The 17500-nt window shown below is 43.7% G+C and overlaps 1 protein-coding gene across 1 annotated transcript in view; it reads left to right on the top strand.

Moving 5' to 3' along the window:
- Positions 1 to 17500, top strand: part of Sap-r (Saposin-related) — a 1093325-nt gene that overhangs the window by 1012191 nt on the left and 63634 nt on the right. The window contains exon 16 of the mRNA XM_068351162.1: positions 17254 to 17431. Within this exon, the coding sequence (XP_068207263.1) occupies positions 17254 to 17431 (178 nt within the window). The remainder of the gene's footprint in view (positions 1 to 17253; positions 17432 to 17500) is intronic.

Here is a 17500-nt window from a genome sequence, read left to right as displayed (position 1 = left end):
TCTCAACCGTCAGCTTCACCTTCTTCTGGAAAGTTGAGTACAAAGGTTAAAGTATTGTTTAAATAAGCTCTGGCCTTAAAGTAAATCTTACTTTTCGAGATATTTGCATAATTGTGGCAGAGCTTTGCCAGACCGGTCAGCGCCATTTTATGACGCTGCTGTTGCTTGCATGCCTTATTTAGTTAGCCGCAACAGCCTTACCGGTATATAAATTACTAATCAGTGCTATTAGTTATTTAGTCTTCATAGCTAGGAACTTTATATCGTGTTTTTGACGCATTAATTAGGGTCTTCGCTGACCCCATACCAGTAGGCTTTGATTAGCCCCTAGGCCAGTGAGCCTATACCAGTGTTAATGCATGATATTCCAGTGATCCTAGTGTTAGTTATGAAGATTTTGGCATTATTTTACAATACCATTGACAGTGATGCAAGTGTTTTTCCCCTTCAGGGACCATATAGGGGGTAGGTTATCTTGAGTGCCTTGCTAACCTAACCTTATGATAGGACCCCTATATGCTCTCTTCATCCCTAGCCCTAGGGCTTCCCTCTGGTAATCTTGTATCCTATTACATGTGATAGGACAAGAATCCTCAGAGTACTGTATCGCCTCCCCACCTAAGGGAATGACCCCTCCCTTAGTGTTGCGGACCTTAAAGGTAGGATCACCTCCTTTAAGCTGAATCGGTCCTGGACCTTTTCCTTGCGATACGTCTTCTCCCTTCCTTGATTAGGGTCTAATGACCCTAATCCAGGTTAGGTTGGGAGGGCTGGTTTATGTACCTTGCTGAAATATACGCGTGCACCGTTTTTCAGTTGGTCCACCTACTATAGGTTAGGGCGAGCATCTCCCTTCCTAGGTGGCCGCTCTGGTACATAACCCATCCTTTCTTATAAGAAGACCCTTTCCCCCCCCCAACCTATCTCTTGCCTAGCCTAACCTACCAGTAGGTTAGGCTTCATATGTCCCCTGTCCTACACTCCACCCTAGGCTGGAGTGCTGGACCCCGTGGTGCTCCCAGTGTTGTCCGCTCTGATACATAGTCCCTCCATAGTGCTATGGAGTCAGTTATCATTTGGTCGACACGAAGAGTCTCCACCCCTTCTTTGGGTACACCCTGTCCTCTCTTGGACTGCCTTAGCCCCGACCATTGCGGCTCCTGCTTAGGATGATAGATTCACCTCTATCATGGTGGTACCTTTTCCAGAGGTGTCTTGACTAGGCTAGTACAGCCTTGCCATCCCACCTCCATCTTTGGTGCTTGTCCCTTGCCGCCTCTACCCCATGCTTTACCGCCACTACGGGTGACTTCCTTATCCTTGCCGCCTTCCCCCGAGTACCGGGGGATCGCCGCCGGCCGCCGGCTTACCGCCGCGGCCTCTCCATTCCCTCATAGCCTCGGCACACTGCCGACCCCTCCCGGAGTGCCGGCACTAGCTGCCGGCCCCCGGCCCCGGCTATGCTCCTTTATCCTTACCCCTGTCACCCTCCGACTGCCTCCGGCTGCCGGAACCACCGCTCCTTGCCGGCAGCCGCCGCTACCGGCTGCCGCCACCCTGGCTTCTTTTGACCATAGAATGATCATTCTTGAATGCCAGAAACTCTGCTCGAGCGGCTTCCGGCGTGCCGGGGGTATGCCGGACCAGTCCGGAGGCGGCAAGATGCCTTGCACCCCTTCTCTCAGCTATCTCTACTAGCGATAGCTCCTAAAAACCGCACCTAGACGGCTTGTTAACGCAGACAAATTGGTACGGAATCGTACATTTTGTTCAGTTTTCACTCTGTCTTCTTGCGTGTTTCATCTTTCCAGCACGCTACGTGTAATTGGCACGTCTGGTTGCCGGAACCTTACTAGGATCTCATGATCCCCAGACTTTCTTGATAAGATTTCAAGCCTAGTCTATATGGTAATTCTAAATGGAATTCCCATTTTCAAGACACCTTCCATGGAGGCCTACGGCCACCTGGGACTGTCTGATACTACGGCAACCAGCCGGGCGGGTTACACGAGGCATGCGTCTGTCTCCTTTCACCCACCCTTCTGTGCATCACAATTAACTTATGTTAATATTAACTTGTTAATAATTAACTTTATATACGAGCCATATTATGACTCTACAATACTCATCGTCTCTTTCTTTTACAGGAGGAGTACGTCAAGTGTGACCACGACTTCTGCGCGGTCCGTCGGCCACACTTTTATGGACACACGGCGTGTAGGACACACGCCCCTTGTGCTCACAAGAGAGGGGCTCTCAAGTACTGGGGCCCCACCACCTGTTCGGTCTGCCAAGAATGCCTACAGAAAGCATTCTATGACCCTCCCTCAGCGGAGATTCGGGACACTGCTCGGGACAACCTACGCAAGTGGGTACGTGGCTTTCAAAAGAACGCCACTGGACCATACCTAGCCACAGAAGAAATGAGGTCTTTGCTGTTCCCAAAGGCCTCACCAGACTCAGTGGTCCCAGTTGAACAGATCCCCGTCGTCCAGATCACAGTGGAACCTGATACTGTCATGGCTCAGTCCATGAGTGATTGTCACCTGGATTCAGAACATGATGAACACATGTCAGAGATCTCGGAGGACACCGAGAAAACCCTTATGGCCCAGGGTGAAGGGGAGGATGATGAAGAAGAGGACCGGGTAGTATATACCGAGTCCGATAAGGAGGATGCCCCTCCCTCCATCCCCCCTCCTACTCCTACACCGACGGAAGTGTCTCTCCCGTCTACGTCCTCCACCACGACTCCTCTACCTACGGCACAGGATATGATTCGGCTCATTGAATCCGTGATGGAGCAGAAGCTCCAAGAAACTCACAAGATCATTCGGTCGATGGGAGGTTCCAAGGAATCTCGCAAAATCTCCATCAAGGACCTCCCCGCATGCTCGAGCGACAATCCGTGGCGGTTCGCCGAGCATATGGTCATCGCTGATGACAAGATCTTCGTCAGCGATAAGATCGGTTCCATACCCCTTGAAGAAGTGGAGTTCTTCCCCCGCTTTGAGGCGTATCCGGACTGTTACGTCCGTCTACGTTCAGAACCATCCTCAAAGGAAGAGACCGAACCGAAGGAGAAAATAGTGTTCGATCTCTCGAAGGCCCAGGCTATGCTTGCCAAAGCGCTTAAGAGCAGAGGCTTTACCTGCTCTGGACTTCCGGCTCTGAGCAAGAAGTACCCCACCTACGTTGCGCCCGATGAAGTGATGCTACCCTTCACGGAAAAGGCCTTCGCTGCCTGCCTTAAGGCTGTAGAGGAAGGGAAATCCTGCCCTGCATTGGAGGAATGCAGACCTTTCTCTGCAGCCACCCCGCCCGACACCAAACACTGGAAGGATGTGCAACACACCTTCGTGGTGGGCAAACTAGATCCTGACGTTGCTGGACGTCAGTTTAATGAGGACCTCCCCAAGCTAAACGAACACCTCCTTCGTAGGGAACAGGAAACGAAGGAGAGGCTGGCAGCATCTCTCACTCTCCAGGTCCAGATGGACGTAATGGCTGGTGACACCAGAGTCCCTGACCATTACATGGTCCTTGCCAAATCTCACATGGCAACCTTAGTCAAGGATCTGTACCATTTCATGCGAGCTCGTAGAGCCTGCAGAGAATTCGTGTTCTCCAGTGCCACTGTCAGACACGAACCCCGGAAACTGATTGCCTCCAACATCTGGGGCAAGTACCTCTTCCCGTCTGATCTAGTGAAAGAGATCACAGACAAGGCCGCATCTGAGAACAGGAACCTTCTCAACAAATGGGGCATGTCTAGGAAGAGAAAGCCCTCTCAGGATGACGGTCCTCAGCCTAAGAGGAAGCAGTCGAAGCATAGACCCCAGCAACGTCAGCACAGACGCCAGTTTCCGGCACCCGCTACTCCCCAAGTGGTCGCTCAGCCGCCACAGACCTTTCAGTTGGTCCCACAGCCGGTTTTGCCCTCATCACCGGCCTTCAACCCCACCTTCGAGCAGCACTCCACTACCTTTCGTCCCAAGGGTAGAAGCTCAGGCAGGGGTTCCGGCAGAGATTCCTCTCGCCGGCCCTCCAGAGGCAGAGGAGGACAGGGAGCTAGCGGCCGAGGCAGCAAGTCCTCGGGACCACAGAAGCAATGAAGTGCTTCCGGTGGGAGGAAGACTCCGCCACTTCCAGGATCGCTGGACCTTCGACTCCTGGGCACACAGCATCATCAAGAAAGGTCTGGGCTGGAGCTGGGCGCAACCACCCCCAACCTTCCAGCAATTCTTCCAACCTTCAACCCCCCTCTTGGAAGAATATGTGCTAGACCTCTTGAACAAGAAGGTGATAAGAAGGGTGAAGTCCACAAGGTTCCAAGGGAGACTGTTTTGTGTTCCCAAGAAAGACTCAGACAGACTCAGAGTCATTCTGGACTTATACCCCCTCAACGTATTCATATCGAACGACAAGTTCAAGATGCTGACTCTCCAACAGATCAGAACCCTCCTGCCTCGAGGGTCTTTCACGGTCTCGATAGACCTGGCGGACGCATACTGGCACATACCAATGAACCATCACGCTTCCTCCTACCTAGGATTCCGACTCCAACGGAAAAGCTATGCCTTCCGGGCCATGCCCTTCGGACTCAACGTGGCCCCTCGGATATTCACAAAGCTAGCGGACGCAGTAGTACAACAGCTCCGCATCCGAAACGTCCAGGTGATGGCCTACCTCGACGACTGGCTAGTGTGGGCGCCCTCGCCCGAGGATTGTATAGAATCCTGCAGAAAAGTTACCCAGTTTCTCGAACACCTGGGATTCCAGATAAACGCGAAAAAGTCTCGCCTATCTCCAGCTCAGAAGTTCCAATGGTTAGGCATCCACTGGAATCTTCAGTCACACCGCCTTTCCATTCCAGCAAAGAAAAGGAAGGAAATAGCAGGGTCCGTCAAGCGACTGTTAAAATCCAAACCCCGTCGGTACACATTCGCCTGACCCTGGACAGCTCTGTGGTAGTGCGTTGTCTCAATCGCCAGGGCTCAAGATCGCCCAAGATAAATCAGGTGCTCCTGACAATCTTCCGTCTGGCAGAAAGGAAGAAATGGCACCTGTCTGCAGTTCACCTACAAGGATTCCGCAACGTGACAGCGGATGCTCTATCTCGGACAAACCCGATAGAGTCGGAATGGTCTCTAGACGCAAGATCATTCTCCTTCATCTCTCACAGAGTCCCAGAACTCCAGATCGACCTCTTCGCAACGAGCGACAACCATCAACTTCCTCGATATGTAGCCCCGTACGAGGACCCCAAAGCGGAAGCGGTGGACGCCATGACCTTGGATTGGAACAGATGGGCCAAGATTTCCCTGTTCCCTCCCACCAATCTTCTGCTGAAAGTCCTCTCCAAATTGAGAACCTTCAAAGGGACAGCAGCTCTAGTGGCTCCCAAGTGGCCCCGCAGCAACTGGTACCCCTTGATCCTGGAGATGCAGCCAACGCTGATCCCCCTCCCGGACCCAGTTCTCTCCCAGCAAATACAGAAGTCGACTGTCTTCGCTTCATCATCGAAAATCAAGGACCTTCATCTCATGATTTTCTCACCCTAGCCGCTAAGAAAAGGTTTGGGATTTCGAAGAAGAGTCTAGACTTCCTCGAGGAATACAAGACCGAATCCACGAGAAGGCAATACGAATCGTCTTGGAGGAAATGGGTCTCCTTCGTCAAGGCAAAGAACCCCTCGAAAATCACCATAGATTTTTGCATGTCCTTCTTCATTCACCTTCATGGACAAGGCTTGGCAGCCAACACGATTTCTACTTGCAAATCGGCCTTGACCAGACCTTTGTCATACGCCTTCCAAATAGATCTGTCTAGTGACATCTTCAACAAACTACCGAAGGCCTGTGCCCGTTTACGACCGGCACCCCCTCCGAGACCAATCACTTGGTCTCTAGACAAAGTTCTCCACTTCGCCTCCAACTTGGACAATGATTCATGCCCTCTTAAGGACCTGACTCAGAAAGTTATATTTCTCTTCGCTCTAGCTTCGGGAGCCCGAGTCAGCGAAATAGTGGCACTATCTAGAGAAGAGGGACATATCGTTTTCAATGATTCAGGAGACCTCTCCCTCTTCCCTGATCCGACGTTTCTCGCAAAGAACGAATTACCTACCAAACGATGGGGCCCGTGGAGGATATGCCCCTTGAAGGAAGATGCCTCTCTATGTCCAGTAGAGAGCCTTAAGGTCTATCTTCATAGAACTTCAAACTTTGGTGGAGGCCAACTCTTCAAAGGAGAAACATCGGGCAGCAACCTGTCACTAAAACAATTGAGAGCAAAAATCACCTACTTCATTCGCAGAGCGGATCCAGACAGTACACCCGCTGGTCATGATCCTAGGAAAGTCGCTTCGTCTCTGAATTTCTTTCAGAGTATGGATTTCGAAAGCCTCAAGAACTATACAGGCTGGAAATCCTCGCGTGTTTTCTTTAAACATTATGCGAAACCAGTGCACGAAGTGAAACATTTTGTGGTAGCCGCAGGTAGTGTTATGAAACCTGCTCTGAACTCTGCTTAGAACAGTGAGTTATTAGGGACTCTAACTCGTCGGGTGCCTATGTTGACCCTCAAGTGATACGTAGTGAAGCAGAAACCACCTTGTGTTTTCTTTAACTGTTCTTACCTCAGGTGAAATGTCATAGTAGATTACCACATGAGTGCTACATGCCACGTGCATGACGTGTGTTACATAAAGACTAACGTTCCGTAGAACGAGTGCCTACTAATACTTGATTCTTCCCTTTCAGACTCAAGAGCACGCCTTTATGACTATGTACATTTTTATCAATGTAAATGTTTTTTACTATTTATTGCATGACATGTATTGATTTACCTGCAATTATATAATAAAATGTCTATTTTATTACTTGTGCGTCTCCCTTGCTCCTTTCTTACTATGAAATATACTATTTGTCATAGTTTTATTACCCTTTATTCCTGGTTAAGGAAAATGCCAGGATTTACTCCGGGCATTTATTTATATAGAGCAAGTAAGTCTCCTTAGCGAATACTTACTCAATTATGAAGATGAGTCAACTCCATACACGAAGTGTTCAACCACCACTTCTTCAAGTTTGTTTCGACGCGAATACCAAATCGCTCTGACTTATCTTATGGATCTCATTGTTCCTTCAGCCTATATGAATAGCCTTCCCATGACCACTTTGATCTTAGCATAGCCCGTGGGGACTTCCATGCCAGGGGGGCAGGAAGGCAACTGCCTCACGGTAGCTCTAGTATAGACCACTATGCTTTCGGCTCAATGTTTTAGCACTCACTTATAAAGGGAAAAAGTCTACCACGATACACTAATTCTCTGGTACTCTTCCATCAGGACGCCATGGCTTGAGCCCAAAAAACGGATTTTGAGCGAAGCGAAAAATCTATTTTTGGGTGAGATAGCCATGGCGTCCTGATGGACCCACCCTGTCTGTTATCAGGTCCCGCCCTGCGCCGCTGTATCATGGTGATGAGCGAGCTCCAGACTTTCGGAATGAGGACGGACGTGACGTCATCAAAAGCAATGGCGTCCGTCTGTTTACATCGCGAGTACCGATATCGCCACATCTAGATCGGCTGCGGCTCAGCTCCCAGCCACTCCCTGTCCGCCATATTGAAGCGTTAACTCTATATGGGGTGCAGATAGCTATGTGGCACGTCTATACATGCGTGTCCCCTGTTGTTACACGATGTCTTAAGGGGAAACCTTTAGGATACTCGCTCCAGAAGTTAGAATTCTGTGATAACCTGTGGTTTAATTCTCTGGGAAAATCCTAGTAGTGATTACCCAAGGAAGCTACCAAAAAGGATCCTTCCATCAGGACGCCATGGCTATCTCACCCAAAAATAGATTTTTCGCTTCGCTCAAAATCCGTTTTTTTATCGTGCTTTTTAGCGTGTTTAGGAAATGCATGATATAAAATCACCTTTAATATTTGTGCCTGTTTTAGTTTAGGGTACTGTAGTACATGCATTAAGTGTTCTGTACATTAAAGGGTAGTTTGTTAACAGAACTACGTACAAGGGAAGGTTTTAAAAGTGAATATACATGTTGAATAAATAGGTAAATATGGTGTCACTACTTTGCGGATTTTCACCTATCGCGGCCGCGACTGGAACCTATCTACCGCGATAAACGAGGGTTCACTGTATATATATATATATATATATATATATATATATATGTATATATATATATATATATATATATATATATATATATATATATATACATACATACATACATACATACATATATGCACACACACACACACACACACACACACACACACACACACACAGTAAAACCTCACCTATCACGGTTAATGGGGATCAGAACCGACCGCGATAGGTGAAAAACCGAGAAGTAGGTTCCCTCAATATTTTTGTAATACGTACATTTTTTGTATATGTTTATGTATATGTAATAACAATAAGTGTATATTAACCCTATAAATGCATATGTTATCTTTAGAATATTAAAGAATCTTGTAAATAAATATTGATAATATAAATTATATACTGTACATAGAATAAAGTACTGTACTCTATAAATAGTGTTATTTAAATACAGTATTTAGTACATTACATATACTGTATGTACATTTACATTTATACATAAATAATAAAAATAGAGTGTAAGTGTACATGTACATACATATGTAGATATAAATAGTGTACATGTATATACTCTAATGTTTTTAGAACTTTTATTCTTATAACAAGATACATAACTCACCTCTAACAATGACGATCTTGATAAATGATGATGATCTTGATAAATGACGGTGATCTTAATAAATGACGATGAAACACCTGTGCAGTATGATGGAGGTGAAGAAGATAGAGATGATTTACTGCACAGGTTAATGAGAGCTTTACTGCTCCTCAGGTGACGCCTCGTCGTCAGTTGATCAAGGCGGTGGATCGTCAACGTCAGCTTCCGATAGAGCTTGAGAAACTGCAGTAGGCGGCGTAGTGTCTCGGTGGGAAGCTGGAGAGGCAGCAGGAGTATATGATACTTCTGCAGAAGGTTTTCGGCACACTAGGAACATCGTGATGGGAAGTTGTCGACGTTTTTTCATCTGAGCAAAGATGCTCTTGTACAACGCCATTACACCGTCAATACGGTTACTAAATTCGATGGCTCTGACCATATTATCATCGATTTCCTGCGCCCTTTTTTGCAGAGCCCGTGCCATGTTACAGAGCTCTTGCAGGTTGTCCAAGGAAAGGCCATGTTCTTCAGCATCGTCGTGATCGCCGACATCGGCTGCCTCCTCTTCTTCCTCACTCGCTGATCCTGTCATTTCGACAAGGTCCTTATCGGTTAGGGGCTCCAAAAGGCACTCGATCAGTGAGTTGACGTCATCCGTCATCATGTCAGAGAAACCTTCGTTAGCTACTAACCGTGCCAGTCTCACAGCCTTATCTACGGCGGAGTGGTAAACTTCATCTGGCGTAAATCCCTCATAGTCATGAACAATGTCTGGCCACAATTTTCTCCAAGTTGCATTCAATGTTTGCTGTTTCATCTCATTAAGAGCTTTCTGAATGTTGGCCAGGCACGTTGCAATGTTGTATTCCCGCTAATATATCTTGAGGCGGAAGTCCTCGTCGTCTTCATCGATGGAAGAGATGAACCCCTCCATCATGGACCTCGTGTAGAGGGCCTTGAAGGACCGAATGACCCCCTGATCCATTGGTTGTATGAGGGAAGTGGTGTTGGGGGCCAGGCACTCCACTTGGACCCCGTCATAATGCAGATCCGCTGCATGTCCGCCTGCACAGTCCATCAAGAGGAGGACCTTAAAGGGCAGCCCATTCTCCGCAAAGTACCGCTTCACCTGTGGGATAAAGTAGTTCACGAACCAGTCGAGTGTGAGGGCTTTAGTTATCCATGCCTTTTTGTTACTCATCTAGTAGACGGGCAGCAAGGCTTTGTTTTTGTATTTCAAAGCCCGTGGATTCGTGGACTTGTAAATTAAGCCGTGCTTGAGCATGAAGCCCGCGGCATTCCCGCACAGGAGGAGAGTGACGCGATCTTTGTGGGTCTTAAACCCTATCTTCTTCACTTCATCCTTGTAAAGGAACGTCCAGGACGGCATCCTCTCCTAGAAGAGGCCAGTCTCATCCATATTGAACACCTGCTTCTGGAGATAGCCACCTCCTTTAATTAATTTCGGGAACTCGTCCTCGACGTAATGAAGAGCTGCCTCTTGGTCTGCCTCTTAGAATGCTGTGAAGGCCAAACCTCCTCTTGAATTTCTTGAACCAGCCCTTGCTGGCAACAAAACAATGTTTTTCTCGTGGGGCAAGATCATCATCTTCGTCGTCTTCATTAGATTTTCCTTCAGGAACTAGGCTATCATACAGGGTTTTGGCTTTGGTTCAAATCATGTTGGTATCGAGACCAACCTTTTCCCGATAGTCCGATATCCACATTGATAATGCATTCTCCATTTGCACAATCGTCTTATTACGAGGAGGTATGACGCACTTAGTTTCCTTGGAGAACGTTATTGAGGCAGTTTTACGTATTTTCATTTCATCTTTTTCTATGTAGCGAACCGTCGATTCATTCACTCCGTAAATACGGGCAACAGATGCATAGCTACTGCCTGCCTTAAGCATGTCCAATAATTTTACTTTCTCGTTCACCGTCATCATTTTTCTCTTCTTCTTGGGTTCACTAGAGGATGTAGAGGGTAGAGGACGTTTAGGAGCCACTTTCAAGGGCGTCACAAGCACTATTTTACACTAAAAAGCTCAAGAAAACAGCTAAAAGTTCCACGTGGCAAGACTAAGCAACACAAGCAAAGCGAGAGAGAACAATGAATGCGGTCTCCCTTCACGGGGCGCGCGGCAGGGAGAGATGCTGTGTAAAGCGTCTCGGCAGCTGGCCAATCAGCTTGCGAGATTCTGGAGCCGAGATGGCCAGTGAATCAGAGAGGTGGATTTTGAGTTGCGTGCCATCTCTGTGTTGATACATGATGTTCTACTGTACTCTCTGCCTTTGCTAGCGCCCGCGTAACTCTTGCACCATTTTTTCTAATTTTTGATGAATATTCTTGAAAATCCACGATGCACTGAGACCGCGAAATGGTGAGGGATTACTGGGGATTACTGTATATATATATATATATATATATATATATATATATATATATATATATATATATATATACTTATTTATTTTCTCTTGGCATGGATGTTTCTACATCCGTTATTGCTGCCTGCTTTGATGAATTGGAGGAGGTATCGCAGTTGGGAGGTATTTGCATTCAAACCTGTATGTGAGAGTTTTGGATTATATCAGCCATCCCAAAGATGGTTTGGACCTTTTTGGCGGAACTATTTTCAAGTGTTGGGTCTGCGGAATCCAGGGGGATCCAATGCTGGGGTAGGATATGGAGAGGATGATTCCTTAGTTTCTTGGTCTCGGTCCTAACAGGCGGGTTCAGTTTACACCTGTGCCTTTAAATCTGTTTTGGTACTATCCTTCGGGTAGTATGTGTAGTGGACTATCTGGGAGGTATACTCTCATTGTGCTGATAGTGGAGAGCGCAAATTTCCAATCTGACGTATGATGCCTCAATATTCTCGAGCGGGTAAACCTAACTAATCAACCCCTTTCTCGACCCCTGCTTTATGGATTTTTTAAACAACAAACCCCCATTCCCTAGATACGCTGACTCTTCTCCGGCAATGTTGATGACCTCTGCTAGTTTAATTAAGGAAAATTCTGTTGACGACCTTCGAAATAAAAAGTACCACCCTACTGAAGTTAAAAAATCTAGTAATTTGTGTAACACAAGGAAACTGCGAATCATTCATGTTTCCCAAATTCCATTAGAGACAAACTGATTATATATATATGTATAGAGCATTTGAGTGCTCTGGATTGATAAAGGAAATAAGGATGAGACTCAGAGATGAAAAATGGGACTCTTGGATATCTATTGAAAGTCATGATGATGTGTTTAATGCCGTTTGTAATATTAGTAATTATAAAATTAACAACCTGACATCATGGGATCTCTTTGTGATAATGCCCAAAGGAATTGGATGTAGAGAAACCTGCTGATTGGTTTGAAAAAGAGATAAATGTACCCATGCCTTCACAGAGAAAGCTAAAACCACCAATGTGGCTTATAGCTGAACCTAAAGGGATAATAGGGAATTATTTTAAAATATGTAAGTTGATTCAGATTAAAGTAGAAACCATTGCACCTTGAGATATATGTTTTGGGAAAAATAGTTATCCATGCCAAATCCTTGACGCAATCTGCAATACTATCTAACTTACAGACAGGCAGTGATGAAATTACATTAGAAATGAAACCTCATCTAAGTTTTAGTTATGGAAGGGGAATGGTCTTTAATAAAGACCTTTACGAATTTACAGAGGAGATACTTTCCTTGTGTCCACTAAATGTATGGAAAGTGCACAAGGTTCCTGGAACATCAATGATTATGCTTAGTTTCCAGGATGCTGATGTACCTTTCCATATTGTTATTGAAAATGAAAGGATTAAGGTTTGTCCTTTCAAGCAAAATCCACAGCAATGCTTTAATTGTTTCAAATTTGGATACCCATCCAAAGTTTGCAAAAATAAAAAAAATTGTTATATTTGCTCCAGATCTTATCATGGAGAATGTACACTTGAGGCCAGGTGTTCAAACTGCAATTTGAATCATAAATCAACCGATAGATGCGAACTGTATAAATTGGAGGAAGCTGTCCTAAACAAATCGAGTTTAGAACACATAAGTGTGGGGCATGCAAAAAGACTGTTGAATAAATCAACTTGCTGTGCAAAGGTCTTAAAATCAAAGGAAAATTTACCACAGGAGACATCAAACCCACCTAGCACAGTCAGTAATTCTAAGAAAAGAAATACAACTTCTAATAATAAAGTACTGCATGACAAGGTAAACTTATTGCCTTCTGAGGCTCTGCCACGATATATTAAAACTGGGCGCAAGTACTGTACAGCCTGCATCCCCCATTACCAACAATAGTTCTAACTTCTCTCAGGCCATGTTATTGCCTGATCTGATGGAGATTCTATCCAACACCAAGTTACCAGGTGCAATTGGGGAAGGTAAAAAACCTGGTAGCTCCCCACCTATTAATCAGAAAAGAGATGGACCTCCATCTCTCTCAACCCCTTCCATAAGAAATATCAAAATAATGACGTCAAATAAATATGATGCTTTTGTATGTTGATGTTTCTGATCAGCTGGAAGTCAATTTAGATAAATCGGAAATTCAAGTTGAGGTCCACCATCCCAATAAATCGGAAATTCAAGTTGAGGTCCACCATACCCCTCAACAATTAGATCAAAAAGACTAAAAGAAAATCATAAATGCAAAACCCAATCTATCAAGACCCTCTTTAACCCTTTTCCCCCAGGCTATTTGGAAATTTCCAACCCTTAACCCCCAGAGGTTATTTTATTTCAAGCACATTTTGCAGTATATTTTTTTAAAATTTCTCTAACAGCCTTAATTTTTGTCATAGAGATGTCAGGTTGGTCTCATTCCCTTGGAAAATGCCTCAATTTTCTAAAAAAAAAATTATCAAAAATATGCAAAAAAAAATTTAAATAGCAGTTTTTTGCAAGGACGTACCGGTACGTCCATGGGGGTAAAGGGATGAGTTTTGTGAAACGTACCAGTACGTCCTTTGGGGGTAAAAGGGTTAATAAAACCACCTGGAGATAAGTGTTAGATGAAAAACTACTAATAGGAAGACTCCATCCAAGTGGTCTAACAAAATATAAACCATAGTTTTTTCCTCCATTTTGCGATGAAATTGTCAGGGTTTAAGGGCCAAATATAAAGAAATTAAGCTCCTTATTCATAAGCATTCCCCCATGATTATGTCCACAGGAGAGCAAACTTGATCATAATACTCATTGTCCTCGCGAAAATATTAGTTATAGAACACCATATGATCACCAAGTGGGGAGCCATGGCGGAAGTCTCATATACATTTGTCGAGATGTTCCCCAAATATCTTTGTCTATTTGTACACCTCTGCAGGCATTGGTTGTACAGATTGATATAAGGAGAAAATATACAATTTGTTCTTTATTCTTGCCTCCAAATGGTAACATTTTGTATGATAACTTAGTAGAGGTGTTTCAACATCTCCCTCACCCTTTTCTTTTACTTGGAGAATTTAATAGTAGACATCCTTTGTGGGGTGATGTTTTAGCAAACACGAGGGAAATATCATATCATCAATTGTGGAAGATGAAGATGTGGGACTCCTTAATACAGGAGAGCCCACACACTTTCATGTCCAGACAGGTACCTTGTCATGTATTGACCTATCAATCGTAAGCTCTAATTGCCTTCTTGATTTCGATTGGAAGACATTAGTTGATTGGCATACTAGTGATCAAGCACCAATCATTATAAACACCAACAATGGTTCACCTTTACAGAGATCGCCACAATGGAATCTTGACAAGGCAAACTGGGTTAAATTTTTTAGCTAAGTGAAATTGAGGGGGATGCAGAACAGTTTGAAAATATTGATGATGCCATAGACTTACTGAATGGAACTCTCTATACAGCTGGGGTTAATTTAGTTCCCAAAACAATAGGGTTATCAAATGACGACCAGTCCCCTGGTGGTCTTCAGAACTAACTGCCCTGCACAGAGCCACAAGAAGATCTTTAACACTATTCCGCAGACGCCATACTGATGAGAATTTAACTATATACAAGAATTGTAGAGCACAGTTCCGTCGTCCCATGAAAGAAGCTAGGCGCCAGTCATGGGTGTCTTTGTTTCCTCCATAAACAGTATACCACCACCATCTTCTGTGTGGAGGAGAGTAAAAAAATAGCTGGCAAATTCATCCCCAACCCACCACCAGTGTTGAAAGTGAATGGTCGTTATGTGACTGGAGTAACTGAGGTTACCAATGGCCTGGCTGATCATTTCTCAAATATATCATGCAACTGTGTAGCAGCGCCGGGTCACCAGCATAGGAACATTGAAGAAGAGAAAGTTCTAAATTTCACAACAGGAAAAGAGGAATCATACAATTCTACTTTTATTGAAAGAGAATTTGATTCTGCCCTTTCCACTTGTAATGATACAGCCCATGGACCCGAAGGAATTCCATATGCGATGATTGAACATGTACCAGTTAATACAAAGTTATCTATTTTAAGTATTATTAATAGAATATGGCAAGATCATAGTTATCCAAGTATTTGGGAGCTAGCCATTATTTTAAACTTTTTAAAGTCGGGTAAGGATAAGTTTTAGCAGCAAACTATAGACCAATTGCATTGACATCTTGCATATGTAAGATCATGGAGAGGATGGTCAAGGTAAGACTGATGTGGTACCTGGAAAAGAAAGGTATTTTATCCCCTATCCAGTATGGATTCAGAAAAATGCACTCAACTGACGTGTTGATATGACTTGAGTCCTGTATTTTTGAAGCCCCTGCTTCCGAACAGCACCATGTAACAGTCTTTTTTACCTTGAAAAGTCATATGATACTGCATGGAGATATGGCATACTTAAAACAATTCATGAATTGGGATTAAGAGAACTACCTCTGTTTATCCAATCATTTCTTTCACTTAGAATTTTTCAAGTGAGAGTTTGAGAAACTCTATCACAGATGAAATGTCAAGAAGAAAGACTTCCTAGGGTAGTGTGCTGAGTTTAAACCTGTTTGCACTAGCAATTAATGGGATATCCTTAGTCATTCCCCAAGATATTCTTTCAACACTATTTGTGGATGATCTCTATATCATTTGCTTGAGCAAGAATGGCAATGGTTGAGAGAAAACTAAAACTCCCAATCAAAAAAATTATTCAAGGGGCTGATATGAAAGGGTTCAAGTTTTCAACAAGAAAAATTACTATTGTCCATTTTTGTGGTATCCGGGGAGTACATTCAGATCCGATTATATACATGAAAGGTCAATGGATCCCATGTGTAGATGAAGCTAAATTTTTAGGATTGATTTTTGATTCTAGGCTTACATGGGTTCCCTACTTTAAGGCATTGAAAGCTAAATGCTTTGAGGCTCTGAATCTTTTAAAAGTATTTTCCCATACATCATAGGGGCAGACTGTAAAACTATTTTAAGATTATACAAGGCTTTAATTTTTTCCAAAATTAGTTATCGGGCTGAAATATACTCCTCAGCCACCCCAAGCCGATTAAAAATATTAGATTCAATATATCATACTGGTATTAGATTGTCCATAGGAGCGTTTAGAACCTTAGCTATCTCAGTCTCCTTGTTGATGCTGGAGAGTTACCTCTAGACCATTACCCGAATGTGTTCCATCATTCGGTATTTGCTTAGGTTACAAAGTCTCCCTAACTCTTTAGCCTTTCAGACTTCATGCCTTGTAAGGAACTCAACTTACTTTGAGTTGCACCCAAAATGGCCTCAACCTTATGGCTTTCTGGTAAAACACTTATTAAACAGTCTTGATAAAATTAGAGGTAAGGTGCTTCAATTTAAGGTATCATGAGCCCCTCTGTGGAAATTACCTGAGATATTTTTTTGTTAATATTTTATCGGTGTTAAAAAAACAGGACTGAATTTGAAGCTAGGTCTCTTTTTATGGAATATGTTGAAGAACATAGGGAATCAACTTTTATACATACCGATGGCTCCAAATCTGATGCTGGCATTGGGATTGGAGTATATAGTAGTTCTTTTAACTGTGTAGGTGCACTTCCTCCAATATCTTCAATATTTACTGCTGAATTATATGGCATACTAACTGCTATTGAGAAAATGATGTGAAAAGAGGTGGGCAATTTTACCATTTATAGTGAATTAAGAAATGTCCTTCAAGCTAATGCATCAAAGTATAAGGTGAGTGATCAATTAAAAGCCACATAATTCACTGCCAATATACAGTAAGTGATGACCAATTGAACAGTTTATCTGTCAATGGGCAAATTGTAATCTTTCGGGCTTATTGTTTGAAGTTACTAAAATTTTATTATAACCTATATGTTCAAGTGTGATAGAAGTAAAACTATTTATAGGGTAGGCTACAGTATAGATACTTTTTTGGGGAGATGGGGGCATTGCCTTTCAGGCCAATATATGCTTTTGTTTAATTATAAAGCACGAAAATAAAGAAATAAAATATTTTCATTTTTCAGTAAAACTGTTGTATGGTGAATATTGAATGATTTTCATATATATGATAATTTTTTTTATTCTAGGATGAGATTATTGAAGTGGTAGATTATGTTTGTGCCCATTTACCTGGAACTCTTTCTGATGACTGCATTGGTTTTATTGAGGAGTATGGTGATGCAATTATTAAACTTCTGGTTCATGAACTTAGTCCAAAGACTGTGTGTCAACAGATCAATCTTTGCAAGGCACCAGCACGGGCAGGTAGGTAATTGAATTTGTTGGTGTGTAAATACAGTGAAATTACGTATTTCTACTTTTGTGATAAATGTC

The sequence above is a fragment of the Palaemon carinicauda genome, chromosome 27, assembly GCF_036898095.1.
Source record: "Palaemon carinicauda isolate YSFRI2023 chromosome 27, ASM3689809v2, whole genome shotgun sequence".
Classification (NCBI taxonomy): domain Eukaryota; kingdom Metazoa; phylum Arthropoda; class Malacostraca; order Decapoda; family Palaemonidae; genus Palaemon; species Palaemon carinicauda.
This window is presented reverse-complemented; position numbering and strand designations above follow the sequence as displayed.